This window comes from Pelecanus crispus, chromosome 4, assembly GCF_030463565.1.
Source record: "Pelecanus crispus isolate bPelCri1 chromosome 4, bPelCri1.pri, whole genome shotgun sequence".
NCBI classification, from domain to species: Eukaryota; Metazoa; Chordata; class Aves; order Pelecaniformes; family Pelecanidae; genus Pelecanus; species Pelecanus crispus.
Genome location: NC_134646.1, coordinates 2,607,799 through 2,635,057, shown reverse-complemented (window position 1 = coordinate 2,635,057; position 27,259 = coordinate 2,607,799). Strand labels below are relative to the sequence as shown.

The 27,259-nt window shown below is 45.5% G+C and overlaps 1 protein-coding gene across 1 annotated transcript in view; it reads right to left on the bottom strand.

The window, feature by feature from the left end:
- SHROOM3 (shroom family member 3) overlaps positions 1-27,259 on the bottom strand; it is a 157,809-nt gene that overhangs the window by 91,899 nt on the left and 38,651 nt on the right. The window contains 1 exon segment of the mRNA XM_075708744.1: positions 18,543-18,697. Within this exon segment, the coding sequence (XP_075564859.1) occupies positions 18,543-18,697 (155 nt within the window).

Below are 27,259 nucleotides of genomic sequence, written 5' to 3'. Positions count from 1 at the left end.
TGAACAGGCCCCCAAAATCACATGAGCAGGTTGAAAGTCATCTACTTGTCACAATTAGTATACGCAGAATTTTGACTTGCCTTCTAGGCTTCGAATCGTGAGAGCTAGAAACTTGAAAAGCAGACAGCTTCACAAATCTCCTGTGGAGATTTAAAGCTGGAGTTTTAAAGCAAGTACTGTATGTCACATAAACTGGCAATAGCACTCTGTCTCAGTAAAGCATCGAGCCTGCATTTCTGGTTTCATTTTAAAATGTTCTTCAGAATGGTGCAAAGTACAAAACTGTAATAAACACTGAAGAGAGAGAATGAGATTGAACCTTAACAGTGCTCAGTCACCTACAACCTTCCTTTACTGATCCCACTGTCCAAAAATAAAACCAACCCAACTTTGCCTCTTTTCCTTACAGCTGGGGGATTGTGGGAGCATCCGTGCATGGATGAAGGATCTTACTCTACATTACAACAGCTTTCAAGTAGGGAATACAGCAAACCAAAGGAAGGAAAGGTATAACTTGATGCTAAGGTATAGTTAAATCGAGGCAGATTTTGTGCCTACTCAGTGCAGATCATAACATCCATTTGCAGCTTGCTCTTGTTCTTTGCTTTTTCCAGCTAGGCTAGAAATACTAACAGCCTCATGCCTGTAGTTCAAGCTGGCAACTAACAGACCACGGTCCCCAACTGCTGAAAAAATGTTTTTTGGGAGGAAGAAGAGACTAAAGATGAAGGGAGCACTGCAGAACCCATAAAAATACCCATGCTGGCTCAATGAAGAAATAAGCACGACTAAAGACACCAAGTGCTTGATTTCAAGTAGTGTTTTCTATGCCTTATTCCCCTAGTTCTTCTGCAGGTCATTTACTGGAAGGGAAAGGCTGCAAGAGCGTGGTTATGACTGAGTAAGCTCCTGATTAAAGCTAAAGCCCAAATCTCTCGTTGCAGAAGCATTGCCGTTTTCCCTGAATGAGATCAAAAGTAAAAGAAAAAACATAGGAGGAGGTGAAAGGCTAATGGTTCCTGAAAATAGTGCGGTGGTGATAGGGCTGAGATTATTTCTTTGAACAACGTTTCTCTCATTAAAAGCAGGTAGGTATCAGATTTTAATGACTTGTTTTTTCCCATCTCAGTAGAACCAGAAAGACTTTACTTCCCTGTTCTCCACAGCCATCTTGCACAAGAAACGCTTTACCTGCCTTCTTATCACGGTGAAATGATACCTGCACTTGAAAGCAGGATTTTTACCCTTCTCTACAACCTTAGGCAAATATACCTAGTTCTCAGAGAGCTGGCAGGAAGGCAAATCACCAACTGCAAACTGACAGCTGTCAAGTGATAATAAATACCTATAAAGGGAGAGTTTCATCCCCCCATGTACCTATCAGCTTTCACTGAAATTATACCCTCCTCCCTGTGATCAAGCCACTATTGCCGTGTGCCCAGCTTCAAACACAGCCTTGAGTGCTGGCAGGGGGGTCTGCTGTTTTTCCTTCCCTCTCCTCTTGCACGACATCTCTTCGCAAATGGCATGAAATGTCCGAGAGATTTGTTTTGCTTTGCCAGTTCCCTGACTCCCTCTTGTCTATGGGGGCTTCTCTGTAAATTTCTGTATGTATTGCAGGCTGTTAGGCATAGAAATACTAAAGAAATCACTATGCTGTTTGGAAAAGTTAAATAGCCCTAACTTCTCAATGTCCTACCCCAAACCTCTTGAAACTCTCATGTAAAATTATGATATATAATTCTTTGTCTTAAAGGAATTAAAGCACTTGCTTAAAAACAATCCGCTTTGCTGAGTCACAGCAAGAGGTTGAGCAATTTGCAGGAATGAGGCCACAGTTACTTGACAGCAGGAAAAAAAGTTAAGGTGTGGGGAGAAAAGAAGTCTGCATTTCAGAAGTGAATTTCTAGGGGAAAGGAAAGAGTAAAAGCATTCACTCAGACAGACAGACAGAGAGGTCCTACCCCTGCTGCCTGAATAAAGGCTCTTTCAGCATTAACCCTTCCCAGCAGCACGCCGCCTCCACACTGTTATCTTTAGGAGACAGAGTTCTTATGTGGCAAAATCTTCCCTGGCATAAAAAGTTGCATCTCTCAGTTAACACCAGTGATGCTGAGCTATCTATAACCTCTGAGAATCCGGTCCCACCACTTCAGCATGCAGCAAAGCCTCTTAGCTAGAACAGACGTGCTCCGGGGCCCGAGGAAAATGATGGGCACAACAAATCAATACATTGGGGTTATTTACACCCAGCTATGTACACCTTGGCATCTGTAATAATAAGGCAGAAGTGGTCTCTGTTTTACCAAGAAGGACAATGGGTGGCTATGCATCCACTGGAGACTTTACTGAATATACCTCATGGCAAATACAGATCCGCTGTTGATTTGAATAGAACGAGACTTCTGCAATTAGCAATAAATTACACACATCGGCTCATGTTCCTTGAATGTCACAGCTCAGAAAGGAAAATGCCTCCCCAAACCAAATACAAGCTGAGCTCTAAAAGACCCTTTTCTCCTTTAGCACGCATCACACTGTGGCAGGAATCCCAGCCCCGTTCCCCACTTATTCATGAGTATGCGTATGCAGGAGCGGGGAAGAGGGCAAGGAAGAATTTCTTTATGGAAAAAAAAAAAAGCAGCCCCATTCCTGAGACGCTGTTGCTATGGGCCTGCGGGGTTCACAACAGATGGCAGCGAGAGCCATCCCTGCGTCTCGCTCTGAAGCCGTCCACTCAAGCATACCATTCGCATTCCCCGCATACCTCTGGCCCCGTGGCTTCGGCACAGGGCGGCCCGTCCCCCTCGACGCCCTGCCGACCTCTCTCCTCGAGGTGCCCGCGCCAAGCCGCGGGGCCGGGATGCAAGCAGCGGGCCGCCGTTCAGTCCTCCCGCCCCCTCCGCCTTTCACCATCCCTGCATTTTCCCACCACTGAGTTGTGATATACAATTTCAATACTTCACCTTCTGAGAGTTTGACTCATTGGGAGAAAGCGGTTCGTTAACCGGAGGCTCAGTCCCAGACACTGCCGATTTCTGCATCCTCGCGCTGGTCTGAATCAGGGTGGGAGAGAAAACGGCCCCTTAGGGCCTGATGCAGACCAGGGCTGTGCATCTTCCAGCTCCCTGGACAGAGGTGGCACCAGCCTTCGGGATAACGGCTTGAGGTGAGGAAGGCTGGACTGGGGCCCAGACATCCTCTTTGCTGCAGAGGACATCCTCACATCCAAAACACTTTAGGGGAGCACAGTTCAGAGCCATGGTCACTGCCAGAAAGGATTCACTAACGGACATTAGTAACAGCTAAAACGTGTGCGAGAAAGCGTGCAGAGGGAAAACAATGTAAGGATGGAGTAAGAGAAGTAGCAGGTGGGGAAAAGCATGACTTAAGCAGCAGAGGTGTCCAGCTGTATAGAAGAGAGACACCAGAAGCAGCAGCAAACAACTCCAGGTACAGCATTCTGCCTTGCTGCTCCATCTAGCCTACCGTAGGGCAAAATTACCTGCAAGAGCCCCCAAAATATGCTACACCCTGTTGAGAAGTCCCCGCTGCTGGGGAGTTCGTGGTCTCAGCCTTTCTTTCTGCGCCCTGCAAAATCCTGCCTGAGAATCGAAGTGTGTCTCTGACCGCAAGCTCCCAGGGCACAACCAGGCTGAAGAAAAGTCAATCCGCCATCACTCCCGCACACACGTTTGACACTCGATCGTACCGTTCCGGTCTCCTAAACCCAAACAACAGTCGTGTTGGTTCTGCAGTAAGGAATTTGAATGCGATTTGCCTGTCGCTTGCCGATCACACGTTAAGAGGGCTCTTTGGGGCTTATTTGCATTTGGCTGCTGGAGTTACTCCTTTTTTCTTTTTCGGGGGGGAGGTGTGTTACAAGAACGATGGAGACAAAGCGGCAGATGCTGTCAGCTAACCACGAAGAGCGGCGCTGGATGTGTGCAGCTGGCCATTTGCATTGTGCTGAGCTGCAGGGCTGCTCTGAGGCAGCCTGGGAAATGCGCTTGCTGCTCGTCAGCAGGTTCAGCCCAAATCCTTCACCACTCTCCTTTATGGCTGTGACTTGCCTGACCCTCCGAAAGGTTGTCCTTCCAAAGCACCGGGGGATAAAGTTATTTTGCTGGTTTGTTTTTCTTCTGATGCAGACAAGGAGCAAGCATTAAGTTTGAGAAACGTGTATGACTTTTGCTAAAAGTCAGTTTGTGCGTGCATGTGCAGTCTTTTCTGTGCGGGCATGCAGGAAATTTTCCCTCCCTCTCACACATACAATGGTTTAGATTTGGTATTTATGAGCTTAAGTTAGAAATAAAGGAGGAATGAAGTTTCCAGGTGGCTCTTTCTTTCTTTAATCTTTCCTATGTTTCTCCCTCTCTCCCCCTCTCTTTTCTATCATTCTTTAATCAAATTCCTGCTGTTACTTTTATTGAACAAAGGAGATGCTGGCACAGCCCTTAAGTGCCTATGCACATGGGTTGCCCTATAACAGCCAAGTTGCTATGATTCATTGTTAAATGGTCCCTGCAGGCTGTAATTTCTAAAAAGCAGAAAGAAATGTCCAGGCTTTGGCAACTGAGGTAAATGGTAATATCTGGTATTTCTTCAGCCACTTGGGTTTCTATGAGGTATTGCCTTTAACCCTTTGAAGGCTTCAGAAAGACTTATCTTTAAGAGACTATAAAACACACCAGAGAAAATAGTAACATCACCCCTAGATGGTTTTTTTTCAATTCACTTGAAGGAGGCGACCACCAAATCTCTTTAATTTCAGATACTACGTACATCACCTTTCTTCGCATTATATACTACAGAGCTCTGAATCACTCTGCTCAAATTGCTCCCAGGAACAGAGAAGAAATATATGTCTGGCTCATCTACAACCTGATATGAAGACCACAGGAGATGTCAAATCACTCAAGCAGGTAGCGGATTAGGACCCAAGCTAATCCCTTGCCCGTACATGGTTGTCCACACTAATTTATAGCTGTACGCTTCATTTGCAATACTGCCTGCCTGCAGTTCCCCTCAGGACAGAGTCATAGCACACGAGAGATGCAAGGGGGGAAGAGCTGACGCGCTCCTTTGCAGCCTCGTGGTGTACGTATGTGGGTCCTCCAGCAAAGGACAGGAGGTTCCTCACACCACAGCAGCTTTGGAACATGGCCACCTGTGCAGGCATCAGGCCATGCCTCCGGGTGATGGGATCTGTGCTGTAACAGCCTCTTCCTACATGCTGTGGATCTCTGTCAGCTCCACTCCCTCAGGAATCTCTAGGGCTACTCACACGCGGACTACTTTTGCCCTTGATGGCGTGCACTATAAGCAAATGTGTGCTCCCGAGAGCAGGCAAACGTACGCAGGCAGGAACATACAGACGCTCACCGTGCACGTCTTCCTCAGATGGGACAGCTGGCTTGTGAGAAGCCAGTGGGGTGCTCCAAGGACTGAAGCTGAGAGCACATAGACAGTCTTTCCCCCATCAGATGCTTCTTTGAATTTGGTTTTAAAGAGCTGGCTCAGACAAGGCAAAAGGAGGAAATCTGGGGCAATCCAAAGTGACTGGAATTTGCCACTGAAACCAGTTCTAGTTTTATTGTCAAAATCTCCCTGCTCTTTAAATATTGGAATAGTGAGTGCATATTAGGCAAGGCAGTGTGCTGCATTCACAAGTCGTGGCTGCATCTCTACTTCAGAACAGGCTGTTTCAAGTTGGTTTTCTTAAGCAGATAATCTAGAGCCAAAAAATACTCCATTTTACATAGACGGGGACACAGACCCCAATATTCCACTAGCACCACTTCAACTTGCTTTCACCTGCACTGCCAACTTATACTAAACAGACTGGATCACCACATTGTAGAGAAAATGCACAGTGGCAATAATTTCAGCCGAAGCGCACAGCTGAAGGTTTGGCCCGTATTCACAACCCCCCCACCCCAAGCAAACCTAAAGTTAAAGACACCCTAATAGCAACGGAGCAGGTAATGAGTTTAAAGATCAGTTAATGGGTTTACTAAAGGAGTTAATGTCTTAGGAAATAATCAAAATCAAAGTTCAATGAACATAGTTTTATGATTCACAACCAATCTAAAAGGGCGTATAGGTGTGTATAATACATGACAGGTCTTCAATGAATGTAAATTTGTGCAGGCCCACGCTGGAGCTGTACTGATTGCTCTCCCTTAAGCATCAGTCTCTTACACATTCTCTTTCTGCTCTCTGCAATGTTACTGTATTGATCAAGAATACATCCCAGACTGTACAGCTAGCCCATCTGTATTAAACGCTGATGCCAAGTGTTGGCCTGGTTTGACACCCGCCTTAAACACCTCTCAACTTATAAAAGGTGAAGGCCAAAAAGAGTGCCGCTTACTCGAGCAGAGACCCTTCCAGACTATAAAACTGTAAAATGCACCCGACACATCACGGTGTGTACGTGAGTCAGGTCCTCCGCTCACGAGACTCAGCATCCCAAGCGCACCCTTTGACACCAAGGGAGGGAATGGCCTGAAAAATGCTCTACAGCTCTGGAGGCTCTCAGAAGTTCACCTCTCCTGCGAGTTTCTGGCACTTTTGTAGCCTAAAGCCCAACAGATTTGTTTCCACAGCTCAACAGCTTCACCAGTGACGGGACCTGAGCAGCGGCACGGCACTGGCTCCCCATCTGCTGTGAGCTCACTTACAACAGCAGCTGAAAAATCCCCCATGGCACTGCCTGGACACTCATTTGCTCTGAAGTTTATGATGCTCATGACATTTAGGACCAACAGGGTCCTGAAGCCTCCTGTCCTCCCTCTCCCAAAGCCCTGCCGCGAGGTCTGACTGCCTCCGCAGGCACAAAGCCTTGCGCGGATTGCTTTGCTGTAGCTGTTGAGAGGCTGCTTACCTTTTGAGACACGAGACCGAGTCTCAGGTATTCCCATCCTTGCGGCGGAGGCAGCCTGCCATTTGGCGAGCACAGTCCTCGGAGGAGGGAACGGCACTACCGCCTCGGAAAGCGGAGGAACGGGAGCATAGCGATTAAGATAACAAGTTGCAGATACAGGTGCTGTGCACAGAGGCACCTCAGGACTAATCCCGCAGTAAAAAGCAGGAGGTTTGCTCAGCAGAGGCAGCTCAGATTACTGCCCTCCTACCAAGCAGTCGTCAGCAGGCCTGACAGACAGGAGCAGAGACCGTGAGGAAAGGGGAAATTTGCTGAGTGAAAGTGCCAGTCAGCTCCATCCTGACTCCCAGCAGACTGGTGGTTGGCTCCCTCTTATAATTAACACCAGGCTTTTGGGGGAGAGAGGGGAAAAGAAACTAAATTCAATAAAGAAGTGTTTTCAGCCAGCCAGGAATTATTTCTTGTTTCTCTTGAAATTCACCATTCAAAGTTCATTTGAAAAAAGTAACTGGAAGTGAGAGCAGGGGATAAAACCCAGGGTGGAGGAGAGGTGTAGCAGGGACATCAGTGTCTGTTGCTCACTGCCCCACAAGTTAGGGCACCGTAATTCAACCGCAGGTTCAGGTTCAAAAAGGCACCCACAGTGGTTCCCTTCTGCCAGCCGTCAGCTCTCTGGGTCCCACTGCCTCTTCTCCTGTGCCAAAGCACCAGGCCTGAGCCCCGACAGAGGGTAAGGCTGTGGGCATATGGCTCTGTAAGAAGTCCAGAAATATCACAGAAAAGTACGTGGCCCTCAACACACTGGACCCATCCTGATACAGAGGCTGTCAGCCTGATGCAAGCAGGGAGGTTCAGTTACCCTCTACCCAGCCAGGCTGCCTTAGCATCCAAGAGAATGCTGAAAACATACATTAACTATGTGCTACATATATTAAACTAACATGCTTTTCCTACGGGGAGCAAAACCTTTCATTTCAGGCCAAATGGAACACACAATTTCACTTCCATTTCACCTAAATATTTTTTTTCCCAGTCAAGCTGTTAGATCAAAACATACGTTATTCACAATCTCACCTGTACTTTTTACCATACTTTCTCCAATTTCAATGTCCCCATTACTTCAAGAGTCTGAATACATCATCCTCTTCAATGCAGTTAACTTCCTGACACCCTACAGGCAGGAGAGCCGTGTCTCCCTTTTACAAGGGAGGCGAGTATAAGGAGTAATGCCACATAAAAATATCAATCAGCAGGAGGAACCAAACCCAGTGCCCCAGGCCCAACAGCATGCATTTCCCGTCTCCCCAAGACAGAGGATGGCACTTACTGCCTCCATTCTCCTCTTGTAAGTTCACCTCATGACAGCAATGATTTTCAAAAGCCTAGTAAACGCAGAAGACTAAGAGGTAACTCTGAGCTAACTGGCTCTTTTCAGTGTCTGAAAGATGTATTTTTTAACCATTATTTCTGATTTTAATTAGCTTAGGCATTCTTTAATAGAAAAAAAGTTATGGTGTACTTATGCAGGTATAAACTCCATGAAAATGCCTTACATACATGTACTGAAGACCAGCCCCGTCTCCCTTCTAATGCCAAAGTCAAAGCAGGCAGAAAGCTGAAGAAAGGGGGTATTGGGGGAAAAAAAAAAGTTCTATATTGTAAAGCTATTGGCATAGCCAGTGTTTTGGCCAGGTGCACACACATGAATACTCTTTGTCCACCTGCATTTGTGCGAGTGAGTCAGGCTGCCTTTCGCTACAAACAGGAAGATTCATGCATATAAAAGACCATTTGATACTGTCTGTGCAGTTTCTGCTCTTCATTATTTTCGACTGAGATATTCCATTTATCCAGCTACAAGGGAGAAACAATATCAAGGGGTTTGGACGACCCATACAAGTCCATTCATGAAAAAATGTAGTTACAGTGACCACTACACCCTAACATCTGTTTTACTGAAGTAAGTCCAGGCAAACTCAATTTATATCAGTAGGATTACGTTAGGGTTCATTAGCCTTTCCTGACCCCACCTCCCTTTCAGAGGAAACCTTGGATCAAGCAGGAAAAGCATGGAAAAGTTTTTGACAAGTTGTTTTATATTCCTGGGTAACTAGTGTAGCTGAGCAAAAGAAATATTTAACCCGGCTAAGGATAATGTATCCATCAGCACACACCAACACCACGCAACTAACAAATCAATATTTATAGTCAGCTCTTGAAATTATAGCCATGCAGCTGGAGCTTCTTACAATAAAGACGATGAAATTCACTTATTCTCAGTTCTCCCCCTGCAGCTGCCCTGTGAAGCTGTCATCCTGCAGTCCTTTGCACCTGTACAGGTAACCAGAACCTCGCGCAAGTCCAGGTATTTGCCCTGTCGACTAAAGGTCAGCCCAGACACAATCACAGATAGAGAAGCGAGGCACAGATCAGTCGGAGAACACATGCTTGTTTGTTCGAGTTTTCATACTATCATGATCTGATCCAGCTCCAACTTAATCCTCAGGAAATTCCAAAAGAAGGAGATTCACACCCTAAAAAGCACTTTGTACGGTGCTGGCAGAGATTCCCAGCTTTTCCAGTGTCACTTTCTGACAAATCAAACCCCAGTTTGATTATTGCCTGAAGAAGGCAAACTAATCCAAATGCACTCGGTGAAAGAAGCAGCTAATGCAGAGTGGCAGTGGCTAGAAATCGCTGCGTTTCTAATGCAGTTTCAGGTGAGAGGTCAGTCTTTAATGTCCCATATAGGATAACATGTTACGGTGGCTGGCATTTTTTTTTTCCCAAGGCATTTTCTCACTGTCCCCATCAGTAGCCTAAACCCTTTTTTCAACATTGTATCTAGTTCTTCTTCACATTTACTACTTACTGTGGGAAATTTCCTAAAAGTCTGGCAGTCCTAAGCTGTAGCTAATTAAATCCTAGACAGTAAACGTGTTGCCAGTGATTTCAAAATTAAATTCTGTTCACCTCTTAGCTGTCTGCCCGCGTTTTTGCATTGACCCTTCTTAATGAGATAGGAACTGCAAACATTTTGATGAACGCACAGAAAACTCCTCTAATGAAAATACTGATGTTTGAGATAGTTAAAAGACTCAGCAGTTTGATCCAACACACAAGCAAATTTGAAATCCTTTACTTACCTGGGAACAGGCTGTACAGACCTCGGAAATGCTCTACAAACAATGGGTCAGGACCCTGATGGGCTTTGGCTGGTCGCACCCATTTGCATCAGCTGAGGAGCTGTCTCTTCATGTAAGACTCCAACCGAAGGCCCATTCTTTTAGAGCGTTAAAAAGCTGCACTTTAAAAGACCTTCTCCCTTGTCCCATGCAACAGAGCGTCAGTGACACGTGGCAGACGGGGAGCTGAGAAAGAAGGAGACATGACCAAGGGCACACTGCAAAGCTGTGGAGGAGTTCACAACCGAACGTACAACAGTGTTACTCACAAGACCACCCTGCCAGCCCTCTACCACTGTTAATGCCAGCTTTGGCCTCTCAGGCTGTCAGTCTTGAAACTTCCATGTGCACAAAACCTTCCTTTCTCCTGTCCCTCAGTCATCATCACTGAAAAAAAATAAACGCACCGCATAGCAGCTCTTTGGAAGCCTGCTTCTGCGTTGCTACAGAGTGGGGTGTGAGCCAATGCCTATTCTAATTAATTTCATTCACAAAACTTGGATTTATTCGATGCAATTTTTTGGCATGCTGTCAAATACGACACAAAATTACATTAGTGTCATAAGAGGGAAGGATTAGTCCACAGAGTTCTTTGAAGAATTGTGTTGGCACTTGGCTTTTTGTAAAAATGCCAGCAGCTTCCCCTCTCTCTAGGGGAAATCACTGCTCAGTGAGGGTCTGAGCCAAAGCCTTTTTCAGTCTGTGGGAATCTTTCCACCAATTTCCATGGGCTCGAATCGGCTCTGAGCCTCAGATGTCAGTCGTACTGACATCTTCCTCCCACACTTTGAAACTTCGATAGGGTCGTTTATAAGGTAGAGTGGAAGACTTTTTTTTCCTTTTTTTTTTTTTTAAAAACCCTTGGTTATAGCAATTTGCTGCCAAAAGAAGAACAACTTTGTAGCTATGACATAGGTGCAAGTATTCAGGATGTGTGTGTTTAATTCCTGGTCTTGCCACAGAGATCTTTCAATGATTTGATTAGAACCAGATTTGTCTGAAAACTTAACGCTGGCCATGCTGTGGCAGAGCGGAGGCCCACGTAGCCCAGCATCTTCTCCCTGACGGCACTGAAAGCAGATATGTCAAGAAGAGGGTAAGAGCAGAACTAATATACGCGCAGCTCCGACATCCACCCAGCCCCAGCAGTTTGCAGTGCAGTGACTGTGTAAGCGTGAGATGGCCCCTGGCACTTAGCAGCAGGTTTTTGTCTGCCACGGGACTGGCGTTTCCGGGGGTGTATCCCTGGGGGAATTCTCAGTCCGCTCAGTGCCTGAATTAGCCAGCTTCCCTCTGACACTCCCAGTCTCAGGACTGTAGCATAATTCTCCTCTCAGCACCTCCCCGAGGTCTCATCGTTCAGACAAGGGGGCCGGGGACAGGGATGTGCCAAGAGAATAAGCCGAATAACCCAAGTGACACAGGGAATCTGTAGGGAAGCATGAAAACAAACACGCAGATTACGGTTATTGCCAAGGATAAGCTTAATCCTTTCTTTTTGTACAGTTTTTAGCACAACAGAAAAATGAGGATAATGTTTTCTATCCCCACTCCTTTATGTGACTCGTATTTTTAGCCTAAGGCTCTTTGAGATGGAAAAGAATTGCAGGCACTGCTAAGCTTGAGGCAGATGCAAACCACCAACTACTAACACTGAAAACAGAAAGTCAACTGCTTGGAATACTGATCTGTGCTATGTTTGTTATCTCTTTGTTTACTTACACCTCACTACAGAGCTGCCCCAGAAAGTGAGAGATGATACAATCAAATGTCCTTCACTCTACATAAAACATACCACGAGAACTGGGCAAACACACACCCTTGGCACAGGTAAGGCGGGTAGTAAAGCTGTTAGTAGGTATCAGGAGCAGCGGCAGCCACATACTTTAATTGCAGTATCTATCTCGACAGCGATGGCTAGCAGCAAGCCCAAAGCATGAGACGCTCCTTCAAGCTACTGCTGATTTGTATGAGCAGAGGATTCGCTCATGGGCGGCTTTGGAGAAGAACAAGGCTGAGGGGTGGCTTGTACCGCGGTGGTCTCAGAAGCACTAAGCTTGTGTGCCTTGAGCTTCAAGAGTGCAACGAGATGTTAGGGCAACTGTATGCTATAGGAACTCAGTGTACTTCACCTTTGATATAATATTGTATATACCACATAAATAATACTTGAACAGGCTTCCTATGGACTCGTATCTGTATGATCAGATACAGGCTAAGAACACACGTTGTGCGTCTTGGAGGTATGCAGTTTTGCTGTAAACCACAGCTCTTTTGAGATTCATACTTGGTGCAATCTCACTGGCTCTGCAAATGCAAGTGTCACCATCAGAGCCCCTCACATCCCAAGTCAGAACCTGGGCACTGGCCTGAACACTAAAAACAACACCCCAGAAGAGTTCTGCAGGACTCCTGCATGTCAGCAGGTACAGAGTAATGGCCTAAAACACTCGTAATTCTCTGCAGAAAATTTTTACTTGCTGTTCCACCAGCAAATTTTAATAGAGCTTTGCGTTCATTAACCAAGACCGATGCTGGATCCAAGAGTTTAAAGAATCAAAGGACCAAATTCTGACCCGAGGTAACTCATCTGAACTCCATTCAAGTCAATGGAGCTGCTTTACACCCACCAAGGATGTGGACCAAACTGCCCGTGGCAAGCTCACTTCGCAACATACTGTCGTCTCAACAAGAATGACTTCGTGTTTTCACCTCTGCCCTCCCTGCACCAGGCAACAGCGAATGCCACAGCAACTCTAAGGAATGGCTTGTAGGAGGCCTTAGTTCAAACAGTTCAAACAGTGTTTGTGTTAGAAAGGGTGTCTGAGAGCTGTTCTCCCTGTGACTGGGGTTCCCTTCAGCATGATATTCGCAGAACAGCTACATTTGCCATCACGCCTCAGTGATCTAATTGCTGCTGTTATGAACACGTTGAATGTAAAACTATGTAAACAGTGTGACACTCTGACAGCCATTCTTGCTTACTGACCTGTGGAAAAGTCTATTTTTGGCAACTGCTGTAGGCCACTGTGGTCGCTGTAAAGCAGACGAGGCAATGCCCGCATTTTGAGCCTTATCTTCAGCTGATAGGAGCATGCACAACACAATTAGATCGAACTGATACCACCGAGAAGGCCTGGGTCTTTTTTTAATTGCACCCAACTCTGCTTAGATACTGAAGTTGGAGAGGAAGCGACAGAAAAAAACAAGCTGGAAAAAATAACCTTTCACTATTAAACGACTAAGCCTTATTTCTGTGGCTTGTAGCTTTAACTTTCAAACACTCAGTCTCCTCCAGCTGGTTAAAGATCAACTGAGTATCAAAAACTATCTCATGTAGCTTGCTGAGGACAGTAGGCGAGCCTCCCGCTATGAAATTAAACAAACTGGACTCTCCAGTTTCTCGTAGCGATTCACACCTACTGTTCCCAAGTTGGCAACCCATGAGCAAAAAGGTCTCCCCAGCGTCAGCCTGTGGATTCCTCAGGCTTGACGGAACTGGTTCTGCTCATACCCACAGTGAGGGACACTGGGCACCAGCAGTGACATGGACATACTGAAGACTATCACGGGAAATACTTGCGGAGACCTCTCTTCTGAGGACCTAGCTGCTTGGCTCACTCCCACAGTCTGTCACCAGCGGAGCGATACTTGTTTGTTCTCCCCTGTAGTGCAATGCTATCTTGTCTCTTCGCTCAGTGATAATTTTAAAGGCTGTTCCCCTCATTTACCCTGTTTACCTGGGGCAGTTTGATCTGGCTAGCAGGACTGAACACTTGAGCAGCGGTATGCTTTTGGCCTGATTGCTCAGGTATGAAATATATCAGAATGAAATGAATGTGCTTTCTACTGGGCCAGCAGAGGAAAGTGTCCTGAAAAGCCCTGTATTAAAAAGCGGGGAAGGAGAAAACAGGTAATTTTGTCGTGCAATTCTAACCGTCTTAAGAATCACATGGCAGAAAAAGGACTAGAATGGACCACCAAGCTAAATCCACCTTGCCAGCAGCAAGCACACAAAAGATACTAGCAGCAGGGTATGTGAGGCGGGAAATCGTAACTCAAGTTAGCAGGGACCGGCAAGTGCACCTAAGGTACACTCAATAAGGCTTTGTAATTCTCTGAGAGGCAGAGTAGCTCTTACTCTGGCTTATTCTGGCTTCAGCACAATGAAGTGTGAAGTATCAGCAAGCCTCCTCATAGCACACCAGTTGCAGACCTGAGATCTACAGGAATGAACAAATACATACATGTCTGAGTCTATTGTCCTGGAAATGAATGGGCAAAACAAGTACAGGGAGGTAGCGAGGAATGGGCAGAAAGAAAGGAACTGGCTTTAGAACAGCCTTTTAAACAAGTCTGAGCAGCCCTGTTAAAGAAGCAGAGAAAGCCGAATGTTTGAAAACTGCCATTGAGGGCTCCTGAGCTGAAAATGAGACAAGAAAAATGCATCCATGACAAAATCATTTAACAGTTACCTCCCAAATAAGGATCACCTGAGGGAATGGGCACAGTATTTACTTAACACTAGGGCTCGTTTGGTCATTCTGCCTCCACCCTACTGTAAGTCCATGAGCAAGGAAGCAGAAAGCGTGTAAATTTACAACTTTACATGTCTCTCCTACTGCAAGTTCCTCCCTGATGTCAGTGGGATGTTTGCACAGCAGTGAAAGGCAGACCATGGTCCTCAGGTACTAACTACTCTGCTACTGGTTATTTATTTATAACCATTCATATTTATTAATATGAAGTATCCTTGTGAGACAGGTAATTTTTCTCATCTCTATTTATTTTAGTCTCTCCTCTCAGACTGAATTTTCTCTGATTTTCCCTTCACATTCCTTTCATTGAAACTATTCCCACTCTTTTCCATTAGACTGATCAATAACAGACTGATGAAGACTGACAATGATGCATCAGTACTGAGCTCTGCAAGATGGCATTCCAAAGAAAATAACACATCATTGCATGAGCCTGTCTGCAGAGCTAGCAAGGTGCCGTAACGTCAATTTTTGTGTAGTAACACAAGTAGAGGCTCACTCTGCTGCCACTGGTACTAAAAGCTTACCTTTCTCTTAAGATAAAAACCAAAATTAAATAGCAATCTGAGTATGCTACGTGGGCTACACAAGTGCATGGAGTGGGTCAAATGTATTCTGTCGGTCCTCTGACGGTCTTACTACAATACATCTGAATAAAAAAGCCTGCGTTTTCGATCCATTGTGAAGCCTGGCGTAACCATCACAGTGCTACAAAGAGCTCCCGAATTTTTAATTCGAAAAACAATCAAACCTTCAAAAACATGCTGACCTTGAATATGCTTTGGAAAGAACCAAAACCACATACACCAAGCAGACTTTGCTATTGTTTGCATATGACTTTTAAGGGGTAAAGTCCACGTCAGTGTGAGTTTGTGTCACTCCTAAGCAAGAGCCCTCCTGAATACTGAAATCACAGACTAAAAATTCAGGTCACAAATGAGTGGTCAGTGAGTTTTCAGACTGCTGGTATTTGCAGCAAGCAACCCTAATCCACTTAAATTAAATCGTTATGGCCAATTTACAAAAATCAGCATCTCAAGCACTGCAAAAATACTTTATTTTCAGGTGATACAGTACTGCAAAACATCATCTTCTTGTCCACGCAACAAAAAACAACCTGAAGTGGGAAGCATGCTAGTGCTTCCTTTACCAGTCTTAATGGCTAAACTCATTATGTCTGGGGTAAAGATAATCTGCACATCCTTGGTGCTGTGGCTTTACCTCAAGTCTGGCTTGCAAACCGTTGTTTGCTCACATTTCCTCACACAGATATGCTGCCTGCCCAGCAGCATCCCCCTAACTGAGATGAAGGCTCCACGTGGCTCAGGTTCTGCACTGAGCTGCTTTCCTTAACTTGTTTCTTTTGCATCTTGCCTCATTTCATTTCATATTGTTGGAAGCTTTCATTTAATGCAGAAACTCACTTTCCCCTCACTGCTTTCCTTTTTCTCACCATTCTCCTCTGGGATCCTTCTTTTATCCCTTCTCATCCACTTTCCTTCCAGCACTGGAGACAAAATCTTTGTCTTCTACCTTGCCACCGGCTGGCCAGAGTGCTGAGTCTTGCCACCTTTGGTGACGGAGAGAATTCAGAAAAACTTGTGACCCACTGCCCACAAAGCAGTCAGGACCTCACATTTTTGTTCTTTTGCTGCTTTCATGCCAGCACTGCAGGGTCAGCTGGGACTGTGTCAAATTACCTGAACTGAAGGCTGGGCTCTTAGCTCTTAATTGCAATTTTTCAGTTCTAAGTTTATGGATTGTCACTGAGCTTTAAATGTGCACAAAGGGCTTAAAGTACCTCGGCAAGGGAATAGTATGTGAATGTAATACCTCTTAAAGTTAATGTGCTTGATCTTTCTAGTGGTCATGAAATGAAACCATGAAAGGCTCTGAACCAAACGTTCTTCATGTACTGCATGTGAAAAACTAGTCAAGGAAATTAAAAAGTTACTCATTTTCTCTTTTAGCTTGAAGAAAGAGGCCTCAAAGCTTTCTAAGAGATGTGGTCCCGTGATTCAGGCATCTCCCAAGGAAATATTAGGAACTGCAGAATTTTGGCCTGGCTACGACACTGCTGACCTCGAGTACATGACTTCTCTGTGTATAAAGACCTATATGCATACATATATACACATATGTGCATGTGTGCACGTATGTGCATGTGTGTGTGCATACTTACCCAGGCAGAGAGAGACACATTTGTGGTGTCCAGTTTGAGACACACAGGAACCGATCCTCCCAATGCACTTTTTCCAGTTTGCAGGCTGCAAAAGGGCTTTTCACAAGAACATGGGCAGGTTTTAAATCTCCACCAGAGGAATGCTGCTAACGCAAATATCTAAGTGAAGTGGGGAGGAAGAAGTCTGGGACAACACAGTTCCAGTGGGACTTCAGGCTTTGCTGTCTATCCTTTTCTCTTTCCTTGTCTTTTGACCTCTTAGGTGGACAGATCAAACGCCAGAAACAATTCTCAACTTACACCAAACAGAACCAGTTATTTTACTAGTTCATCTTGGCAAAATGAAATTAAACTGTGACAAAAGGGTTCTATTTTCACAATTTCACTAAGTTAGTTTGAATTAAACATTTTGTTCAGTCAGTACAGATGGACCACAATCTACATGGGCCTTAAATAAAAACCATTTATTTTTGGAAAACACTCAAATTGCAATGAACTGCTTTTGCAAATATCCTCCCAATGGCTACACAAATCATCTAACATTCTGCATATGAATACTCAGAACTTGTCATAAGGTCATTGTCAGCACCTAAAGGTGCTTTAAGTAAACACCACAATATAGCCAGCAAAAGCACGGAACATACTCCAGAGAGCAGGAGTTCATACCTGCCCTCCCTGGACATCACTGCTCAGATGGCAGTCAGTTGTTCCAACTTAGTGACCCAAGCTGACACCTTTTGCTTGGCTAATGACAGCTCCTCAGCTATGCTGATCTTGACCCAGATTCCCTTCTGGCTAAGTGTGGAAATTCAGGACAGAGCACTCCATAAAGTGATACCAGCTATCACCTAACTGGCACAGAAAAAACTTGTTTGGACATGCCCACAGTAAAAAAGCATACAGGAAGCATCTCTATTAAGAACCGCCCCCCAAATTCCAGACCCAAACAATCTCTTATTCAAAATGCACCTCAAGATTCAAGTTCTGTGGCCTGACCCTAAGACAAACATATTCATTATTCATGTCACCAAAGAGGATCAGCACGGTTTCCTTAGCTGAGTTATGCTCAGCGCACCATCAAACCCAACATGCTGGCATCACTACTCGTTACCATTTACAAGGCCTCTGACAGCCAGGGAAGCGGCGACATAGAATATGTGGGAGAGCACTCATTCAGCGATAGCACAGAGGCTGTTGCTCAAAAGATGCAAGTGAAGTGGCTGCTCTAGAAGTAGATCACACCCTGTGTACAATATTGGTCAGACTGCTCTCGGTCAGCACAGCCACTCTATCACTTACCTGCAAAACACGAAACAGCTCCAAATCTTGCTGAGGCCAGCGGAAATCTTTCTGCTGTCACAGCAACGGTAACAACATGCAGCAAATGAGGCAAGAGCTATGTACAGAACTCCCACGCTTTCACAGGGAGCTCCAAGCACTTTGAAAGAAGACGGGACTGCTTGTAAATCACTGAACAGCAATCCTGGATTGTCATGGGGCAGGGGAGCAGCGGAAGAGATTTGGGTAAGTATTTCACATGCTTGGAGGTATCAGTGAGAAAGGGGTCATGGAAATGTTGGCTGAAAAGAACAAACATTTGCCCTTGGGCTCATGCCTGTGTGCTTAAAGCAAGGCTTTTGCCAAGATCAGGCCGAGTCCTAGGCTTTCCGCCGGAGATGTGAGGGGAATGGCTGTGACACCCTGCAGGGCAGGAGAGAGGGAGGGAAGGAATGTTGGATCTTGCCTACCTGCGGACAACTAGCTTCAGTTTCTTGTAGGACCCTTTAACCAGGGAGATGGCCTCTCTCCTGGAGCTGCTCAGTTCCACCTCGTTGATGTTCACCACTTCGTCACCAGCCTGCAGCTTGGAAGGCAGGGAGTCCGCTTTACCTCCCTCTTCGATCTGCACAGGAAAGAGAGGAGAAAGAAATGGTGAGGGAAGCGTGCCACAGTTTGGCTAGCACATGCAGAGCTGAGTGTGCATTTCTGTTGAAGAAATCAGGTCTACCAGCCCCAAACTCAGGTCTCTGACTAAGAAATGTTGACTCCCTTTGCCAGCCAACTTCCTCAAAGGTCTGTCCTTGCCTCCCCTGCATTTCATATAGATGGAAGCTGGGGATCGGCAGCCAAATTAATTCTGCCGAGAAGCATTGTTTTGAATAGGCCTGAAAAGTCGTTGGTATTTGGAAGCAGTAAACGCCAGCAAAATGCCCATGGAACGCCTCCTGATAAGAGCACCCAGGCATAAGCCCAAGGGCAAAGCCGGGATCAGAAGAGCTTGGATGTGATTTTTTTGTTCAAGCTCGTCTTCGTGATCTAGCTGCCTGATTAACAACAGCTTCTTGCTTACTGGCCAGCAACACAGCAGATGCACATAGGTGTATGTAATTAATGACACGCAGCACCTCTGTAGGGTTTTTCAGCTAGGGATTTAAAGAAAGTAGACAATTATTTTAATTTTATGAGAAAGTAAGCAGCCTGCTCAAGGCTATGTAGTGACAAAGCTAGAAGGAGAATCCCAGGGCACCCTCCTCTGTTTTGTATGGTCCATCACATACACTGTGTAGTCCTTCATGCACATTGATTCTCCATCAGTGAGCCAGCAGAAATACGCCAAGTCTGCCAAGAAGTGACAAGGCAGAGGACAAGAAAATTTGGCCCCGAATCTCTGAATCTCAGCCTTGTGCATTAATGCACTACCTCTCTGCAAAGGCATTTGAGCATAGCAGAGGGCAAGGTTATATACGGGTTAACGTACTGCAAATCCGGAGTTTCTGGAGACTCGGGAGTGCCACCGGTTCAGAGAGCAACTGATACAGCTTTTATTACAAAACTTGTCACCAAAACATCTGATATTCAAAGCACCCAGCAGTCCCTGTTCAAGAGAAGCTGTGACCTGCGTTAGCAATTGTCATGTGATGCACACTTAAGCATTTGGCACATTAGAAGTATAATCATAGAATCACAGAATCATAGAATCGTCTAGGTTGGAAAAGACCTTTAAGATCATCCAGTCCAACCATTAACCTACACTACCAAGCCCACCTAAACCAATCAAGGGTAGACTAGACTAAACCATATCCCCAAGTGCCACATCTACCCGTTTTTTGAACACTTCCAGGGATGGTGACTCCACCACCTCTCTGGGCAGCCTGTTCCAATGCTTGACCACCCTTTCCGTAAAGAAATTTTTCCTAATTTCCAGCCTAAACCTCCCCTGGCGCAGCTTGAGCCCATTTCCTCTCGTCCTATCGCTAGCTACTTGGGAGAAGAGACCAACACCCACCTCACTACTACCTCCTTTCAGGTAGTTGTAGAGCGCGATAAGGTCTCCCCTCAGCCTCCTCTTCTCCAGGCTAAAAATCTCTTCCTTCAGGCCCTCACCTTCCCAGACATCATACTGAGACGAAGAGGTGTATCCGAATTGGATTAAGGCTCTGATCCAGCCAGGGGAAGGGCTGCTATTTGCAGGGGTACCATTTTCCGAGCAGTGAAACTGCATGCACACTTATGAAAGTTACTTTTATTTCAAGTCATGCCAGGCAAAGTGTAATTGAGCCATAACCCCGACATGTAACTCGGCACATGTAGACGTATTACCCAGATTTTTACCAGAACATTAGTTTCAGTGTTGAATGGTGATTTCTCACACGCGAAGCCAGTCTGTTCTTCTGAACAATAGTATTCCAGCTCACGTAACTTCCAAAACTTAAAATATGACTTCCATAAACATTAGCTAATAAATTTTATGACCCCCCTACAAAGGTAGGTAAAAATCATTGTCGTTCATCCTACCAGGAAGTCATTCCACTGATGAATGAGTTTTTTCTTTTCTTCTTAAGAATGGGTAAAACCACAGGAATGAGACTTCATATAAAGTGCCTTGTATCACAATTACCAGGAAGGGTGAGAGATGAAACATTAGACCTTGCTGCCAGCATAAATAAATAACAAACTAAAAATGGGGTATTGCTCCAGTTTGTTGCTGCTCTAAAGCAAAACAGGTGGGTATCATTTAAATGAAATACAATAGAGGGGGATACTATGGGTTAGATTGACTTGTGATACAGTCACCAGAAAAGATTTTTTTTGTTTGTTATGTTAGATCACATATAATGGAGAAAAGGCATTCTTGGAAAAATATCTCTATTTTTTCAAGCTAACAAATACCAACTACTTCAAAGGCTCAGATACTCATCAGAATTGTTTGTATTAACTTCTGCCTTGATGAACCTTGACCCTAAAGAATCAAGAAAATCGTGATCTGTGCTTTATCCTCTAATAATCCAAATTGGTTTTATATATTCTAGTTTTTTTCACTCCACAGGATCACTGTTTTAAGGTTCTCTTTGCAACCATGTGGCTTAGACTTTTCTTCTCCTCCTCCTTTTTAGTGAAAATGGAAATTTGGATTCTTCCATAATCACTTTTATAAATAATGTGAAATCAAAAACTTTAAGGAAAGACTAAACTCCACGATACTTCTGATCAGGTTGCTAACATTATAAACAGCTCTGAAAGAAATCTTTCTTCAAATCCTGATGCGTTCCAGCTTATGCCTACGCCAAGGGCTCTTAAACTGCAGCTTGCAAGGCCATGTAGCCAGCCACAGTACCATAGTAAAGAATGCCTTTAAGGAAAGTTTGCTACTATGAGTACAGAGTCATCTGCAAGTAATTCCAGAGGCTGAGAACAATCTGCTTTGCTCCTCTGTGCTTAAACTATCCATGAGCAACACCTAAAACAAGACCCACTTTTTGTGATTAGAAGCTTTTGATGGCAGCAACAAAACCATATTACTTACGTACCTGGAGTATGTAAAATGGAGATATGGACTGATCTTTTGTTGTTTACATAGTTATCTCATCTATTAATAATCTGTTAGCCTTCTCATATGTCTATTGCCTAGGAACAGTTGTGTCATGTATTCGGCTGGGGTTCCCTAGATGCAAATTCCTTAAAGTTCCTGGAGGAAAACGTTCACAACAGGCCTGTGACCTGGCACTACCACTCAGAGAGTCAAAAGAGGCAAAAAGACTCCCGAGTTTCCACCAAAAGTCCAGAAACAAGGCGCTGTCTCCCAAAGCAAGGCTCAGATGCTCCACGCTCATTTCTTCTCTCTGAATGCTTCTGAAAATATTTGTGTTTAAGGAGTGGTGATATATCAAGGAAAGGACTGAATGGTCCAAACAAAACAAGCTGCACTATAAACACAAAGCTCTATCTCTACCTGGTGTAACAATTACCAACAAAGCAAACAAACCTCAGCCTACGTGTAAGCTATTTAAATGAACACCTGCTTCACTGGACAACGCTGAACAAAGTCAAGGGTGGGACTCTGCTGGGTCTGTGATGCGCTGAGCAGTTAAGGATGGAAGATGCTTGCAAAGCTATGCACGCCACAGCAGACAAATAATACAGAGGCAGGCTACTTCGTCATGTGGTTACCTTCTCTCAACAACCTCTCTCACCCTGTGGACCAGGTCCCAAGTGAGAGTAAATGAGAAGGCAAGTCTTCAACTGTTCCCTAAATCTCAAGTGGTTCTAAGTGCTGTCAGTCAGCAGGGGCAGAGCCAGCAATACAGTCTGCTGTTTTAAGCGTGCAAGTCGTGTTGGAGTAGTTCGAGCAGCCACAGCATTGTCACAATCACCCTCAACAGTCACTTGTGCCAAAAACGTAATTGCTGTGAGCTACAGGACCTAGCGTAAGAGGTCAATCAATAGCCAGTTACACCTTTTATGGTTTATTTAAGCTGAGAAAAACAAGGTGATATGCAGCCAGCAAACCTTCTGGGTGCAGGATTGTTGCTTATCCATCAGGAGCAGGAGGAGCCGGGGGAGACGGCTGGGGACTGAAGTTTTTTTCCTTTTGACTGGATTGAGCCAACCGCTCTGCCAAGTCGAGTTATGAGAGATGGCTCTGACGAGCACAGGCTGGAGGAATACCTAAAACCAGGCTGGTTTTGAACTTCATGTGCTGGGCTAAACCTTAGGGGGCTAGATTCCATGGCTGGTCTTACTGCAGGTGCTGTGAGTAGAGCCAGCTGCCCAGGCACTGCCACGTGGGGAGAAGAACCCCTCTCCCTGAAATCAGGACGAGCATCTGTACAGCAAAACATTCCTCAATAGCATAGACTCTTGGTTTCTGTGCCTCAGTTTCCCATTTGCAAAATGGACACAATTGTTACTACCTTTGTCTGTCCTGTCTATTTAATGTGTGAGCTCTCTGTGGGTAGTGCTGATCCAAATCTTGGCTCTCATTCCAGGGGCTGTCTCTGCGAATCCCTAGCTCACAGGCCCTGACCCTGGGGTGAGTCCGTGCCGATTAGAACCACGCAACAGGAAAGTACCCCCTTCCAGAGGGTGCCCCACCAACCATCTACAAGATGGTTCCTACTTCCTGTGAAATCCCATCAAACTTCTGTGATTTCAGCATCTCCCCCACACCTCTCTCTTTCTTCTGTTTTCCACAAACATATCTAGCTGATTCTTTCAGGTTCTTTCAGAAGGAGAGAACAAGATCTTCCCTGCCAAGCTGGCCTTTCCTGAAATACACCCACTTCAAAACGCCTCAATAGTCTCCTTGGGCTGACGCAAACTCAAGTCCCTTCAGTTGTCTTTCCTGCAGTAAAGCCTTCCATGCCCACTGCCCTTTCCTGAAAATCCCAAAGGCCACCCCTGGTCCTGCTTTGCATTAACACTCCGGTCCATTTTCTTGCATTAGAGGAGGCTTCTTGTCATTCAATAGGTCCTGCAGCAGACTTTGAACCCATCTGTTCTCCCTTTTTCTGGCTTACTGTAAAAGCAAGAAGTTGCTTAAGCAGATCACCAAGGATACATAAGACTTATTACTACTGTCTTTTGTTTGGTTCGCTATGGTTACTGTAGGTTCAGAGAATGCTGTCTAACTGAGATCCTTTCTTGATTATTTTAAAGAAGTTTTCTTTATTTATTCCTCTTTTCCCTTTCTTTGAGGAGCTTTGGTAACAACAAATTCTCTGTAGCTTTTAAGATGGATTATTCCATCTTTGTGTCTTTTATATTATGAATGGTGCCTGTGATTCCTAAACTGTAAACTTACTTGCTGAAGTTTCTCAACAACAAAAAAAAAAGAAGCAAGCAAGCAAATATGTACGCACACTGTATGCAGTTACACAAATGAGAGCTGTGCCACGCAGCAAGTTAGTACAACTGCTGCATGACACCGGGAGATGCTCTGGAAAAACAGTAAGCAAGCATAGCTGGGTGTTGACATAAGCAGCGGCAATTGCAATGACAAACTACTGCCCTTTTCGTGTCAGATATTATAACGATGGGAAGGGAAGCATCACAAATGAACTGCTGGAGATGGCTGTCCAGAATTCCTGAGCTGCCGAAAAAGATGTTATAGGAACCGACAGGGTGAGAGAGGACGAAATTTTGCTCCACGAAGGAACTGAGAGAGGTAGCTTCCTCTGCTGCAAGGAGTCTGTGACTCACCCTGGAGGAGCATTACAGAAAAATGTTCTCTGCTTTGGACCCCTTGTTTTCAAATATTTCATTGGAACCATTTTCATTCTTGCCAGTGGAACAATGCATTTCCAGTGAATCTGGGGTTCATCTCTTCCTTGTCCTTCACGAGGTCATCAGCACTGGTGCAACCTTGGGGAAAGGGTTAAACCAGCTGTGTGTTTGCAAGAAAACACATGAAAACTGACTGCATCCACTTCCAAATTCAACAGTCAAGGTTTTAATCACTTCTCAGTGCCCAGACTGGAACACCAAACAGGTGAGACTGGGGTCTTCCAGTTACCTGTCCGCTATTAGGCATAATACAGCCACACCAGACCAGTTGCGTATTGCACCCAGTACAGAGCAGTGCACACAGAGGCCCACTGGGCCAAATTTGGCTTGCGCAGTAAACTCACTGAGTAGCTGATTGATTTAGGCTTTATGTTGGAGATGGAGATTTTTAAGCCCCTGTGGAGTTCAGAGATGGTTCTCAAACCTAAAAACAAAGTTGCAGAGCTGCTGAGTGACTCCAGAGAATACGCTGCTCCCCTCATTCAGACTTAATGCCATGTCACAACTTGGGGGCAGCGAGTGTTTCCCATGCAGCAGACAGAAATTCTTCCTCATTGTCCCCAACCTCTGTGTCAGTGTGACAGAGTAGTTAAGACAATTCAATCAAAAAATAGTTAAGTCAAAGGTCTCCCCCTGGAGCCGTGTCTCTGCTGGATGTCCCCATCCCTGATGCAGACATGCATCTTGAGAGAATTTAGCTATTGACATTTACTCCAAGCCAAAGAAAGTGTTGCCAAATTAGTTATTGTTTTATTCTGCAGGGAAGCAAGGAAGGGATTTTTTCTCATAGTGCTCCGGATTGTTCTACAGTAACATTTCTGCTCCCATGTACAAAGCATAGTAGTGGAGAGACTAATTTATTCCAGGTAGTCATACAAGGTTCACATAGAATGAATTCACCTTGAGAGGTGAACTTTATTCAGTAGAAGAACAAGTTAAACTACACGGTTTTGAAGGGTTAGCAGTGCTATGAAATCTTTCTGGCACTTCCAAAAAAAAAAAAAATTCCATTATTTAACACAGGCAAAACAACATATTTTCTCCCACACTCAGCCTGAACCATGTGAACGAATATACTTACTTGGCTTGGAGCAAGACACCTAGCACAGAAAACTCCAGCCCTTACTATTCACAACTCTAACACTTCTGGCATGCCCAGGCTTATTTTCCAGATACTACATCAGAGGGGCACCACTGTAAATCTAGAGGGACATCTACTCACCGTGTTGGCAGTGACAGTCACCACCTCTGATTTTAGCATTGTGGCCGACATCAGAGCAACTCAGCAGTATTTGACCCCATGCAGAGAAGACTCACGAGCTCAGGGCTGCACCAGACTGTCACAGACAGCTCACGGCTTCTTTACACTATGTGTGTGTGTATCCCTGGTGACGGACAGATTCATTTATTTCCTACCTGTCAGGACAAAAATCAGCTCACCTGCCCCTCCACTGAATTCATCAGCTCATGCTCTAAGTATATATATATAATATGCTGCCTCGATTCTCAGGAGTGGCAAAATTCCATGTCAAGGCTGTGGCAGAAAGCTTCCCCCAATGCTGTGCCCTCCCCAGGTAGTTGAGGAGACCGAGCCAGCAGGAGCTCAGCATCCTGTCGCAGCTCTTTTGCCAGCATCGGGTGCACTCGGCCTCAGATAAAGCGGTGCAGCTAGCGCTGAGGAACGTGCGGTACCAAGGAGCACAGCCAGCTCCCAGGCCCTTTCCTCTCCCCTCCCCACTGCTGGGGTGCACTTCTGCTGTCAAAGCTGCTTTCCCTACTTCCAGGTGGGCAAAGGCAGGTGCTGCTCTGAGAGAAAGGCCATCCATCCTTCACTGGGGCAGAGGAGCTTCCTTCAGCACGTGTCTGGAGAAATCACTCCTAGTCCCTGTGGCTTTACTCCTCTCCTGTTCCCCTGCTCTGCTGTCTGAGGCAATCCTTACTTTGTCTGTGCCTAAGGCTGGACCTGATGAAAGCTGAAATGAGCAGGAACCACTCATGTTTTTTTCAGAGGAGGGATTTCAGGTGAGTTGTATTTACCCAAACTGGAATCTGTCCAGGATGCTGAGTGAAAATGCTACAGAGCCTCTGATACAAAGGGAACCAGGACCTCACCTTTCACGGGCATTCCCAAAAGCCAAAATGAAGCACAAGCAGCAGCAGCAGCCCCAAAGTGTTGCCTGTTCCCTGCCAAGTGCTACAGATCCAGATAGAAACCTGCTGCCCCTTGATGACTGAGCACCACCCCTTCTCTACAGCCCCTTCTCTCCCCACCTGCACCTGCACTGCCCCAGGAGACCCTGTGCCATTTACAGCGCCTGGCTGACCCCACTTCAGGGGAAAACCCAGCCCAGGAGCAAAGGAGTAACCAGACTGCTTTCCCGTAGTCTCCAAACCTGGATGATCTGGAAACCAGGAGTGCAGGCAATATACCGGAGTGCCCCTGCGCCAGTGCAGAGGCTCCCTGAAGGACCAAGACCTTTTCCAGTATATTTTATCGGGGACAGGCACCAAAGTGGCTGTGAGCACCAAAGCAGCAATCCAGCTGCGGAAATGCCACTGTGATCCGTGCAGGGTGGATGCAAGCTACCGACAAGTGGTGAGGATTCAAGGTCATTCCTAGGACTACCCTGCAGGCTCCAACACTTCCACACCTTTCCATTTCCTGCCTGATTGTTTCCTGTCCTGGGAGCAAGGTTAATCTCAGCAGTCAGCCCCTCAGCAAAAAGTGGCAAGAAGTGAATGGAAAACAGATTGCTGGCTTCAGCTACAAGAGATAAGAAGACATGCTTGGATGAGTTTGCGTCTGACTCCTTCCTCTTGGTGACTCTAAATTCCTAAGCCAGCAGAGGAAAGAAGGCTTAGCTCTTAAGATAATTTTCCACCTTCTTAAGCACAGAACTGT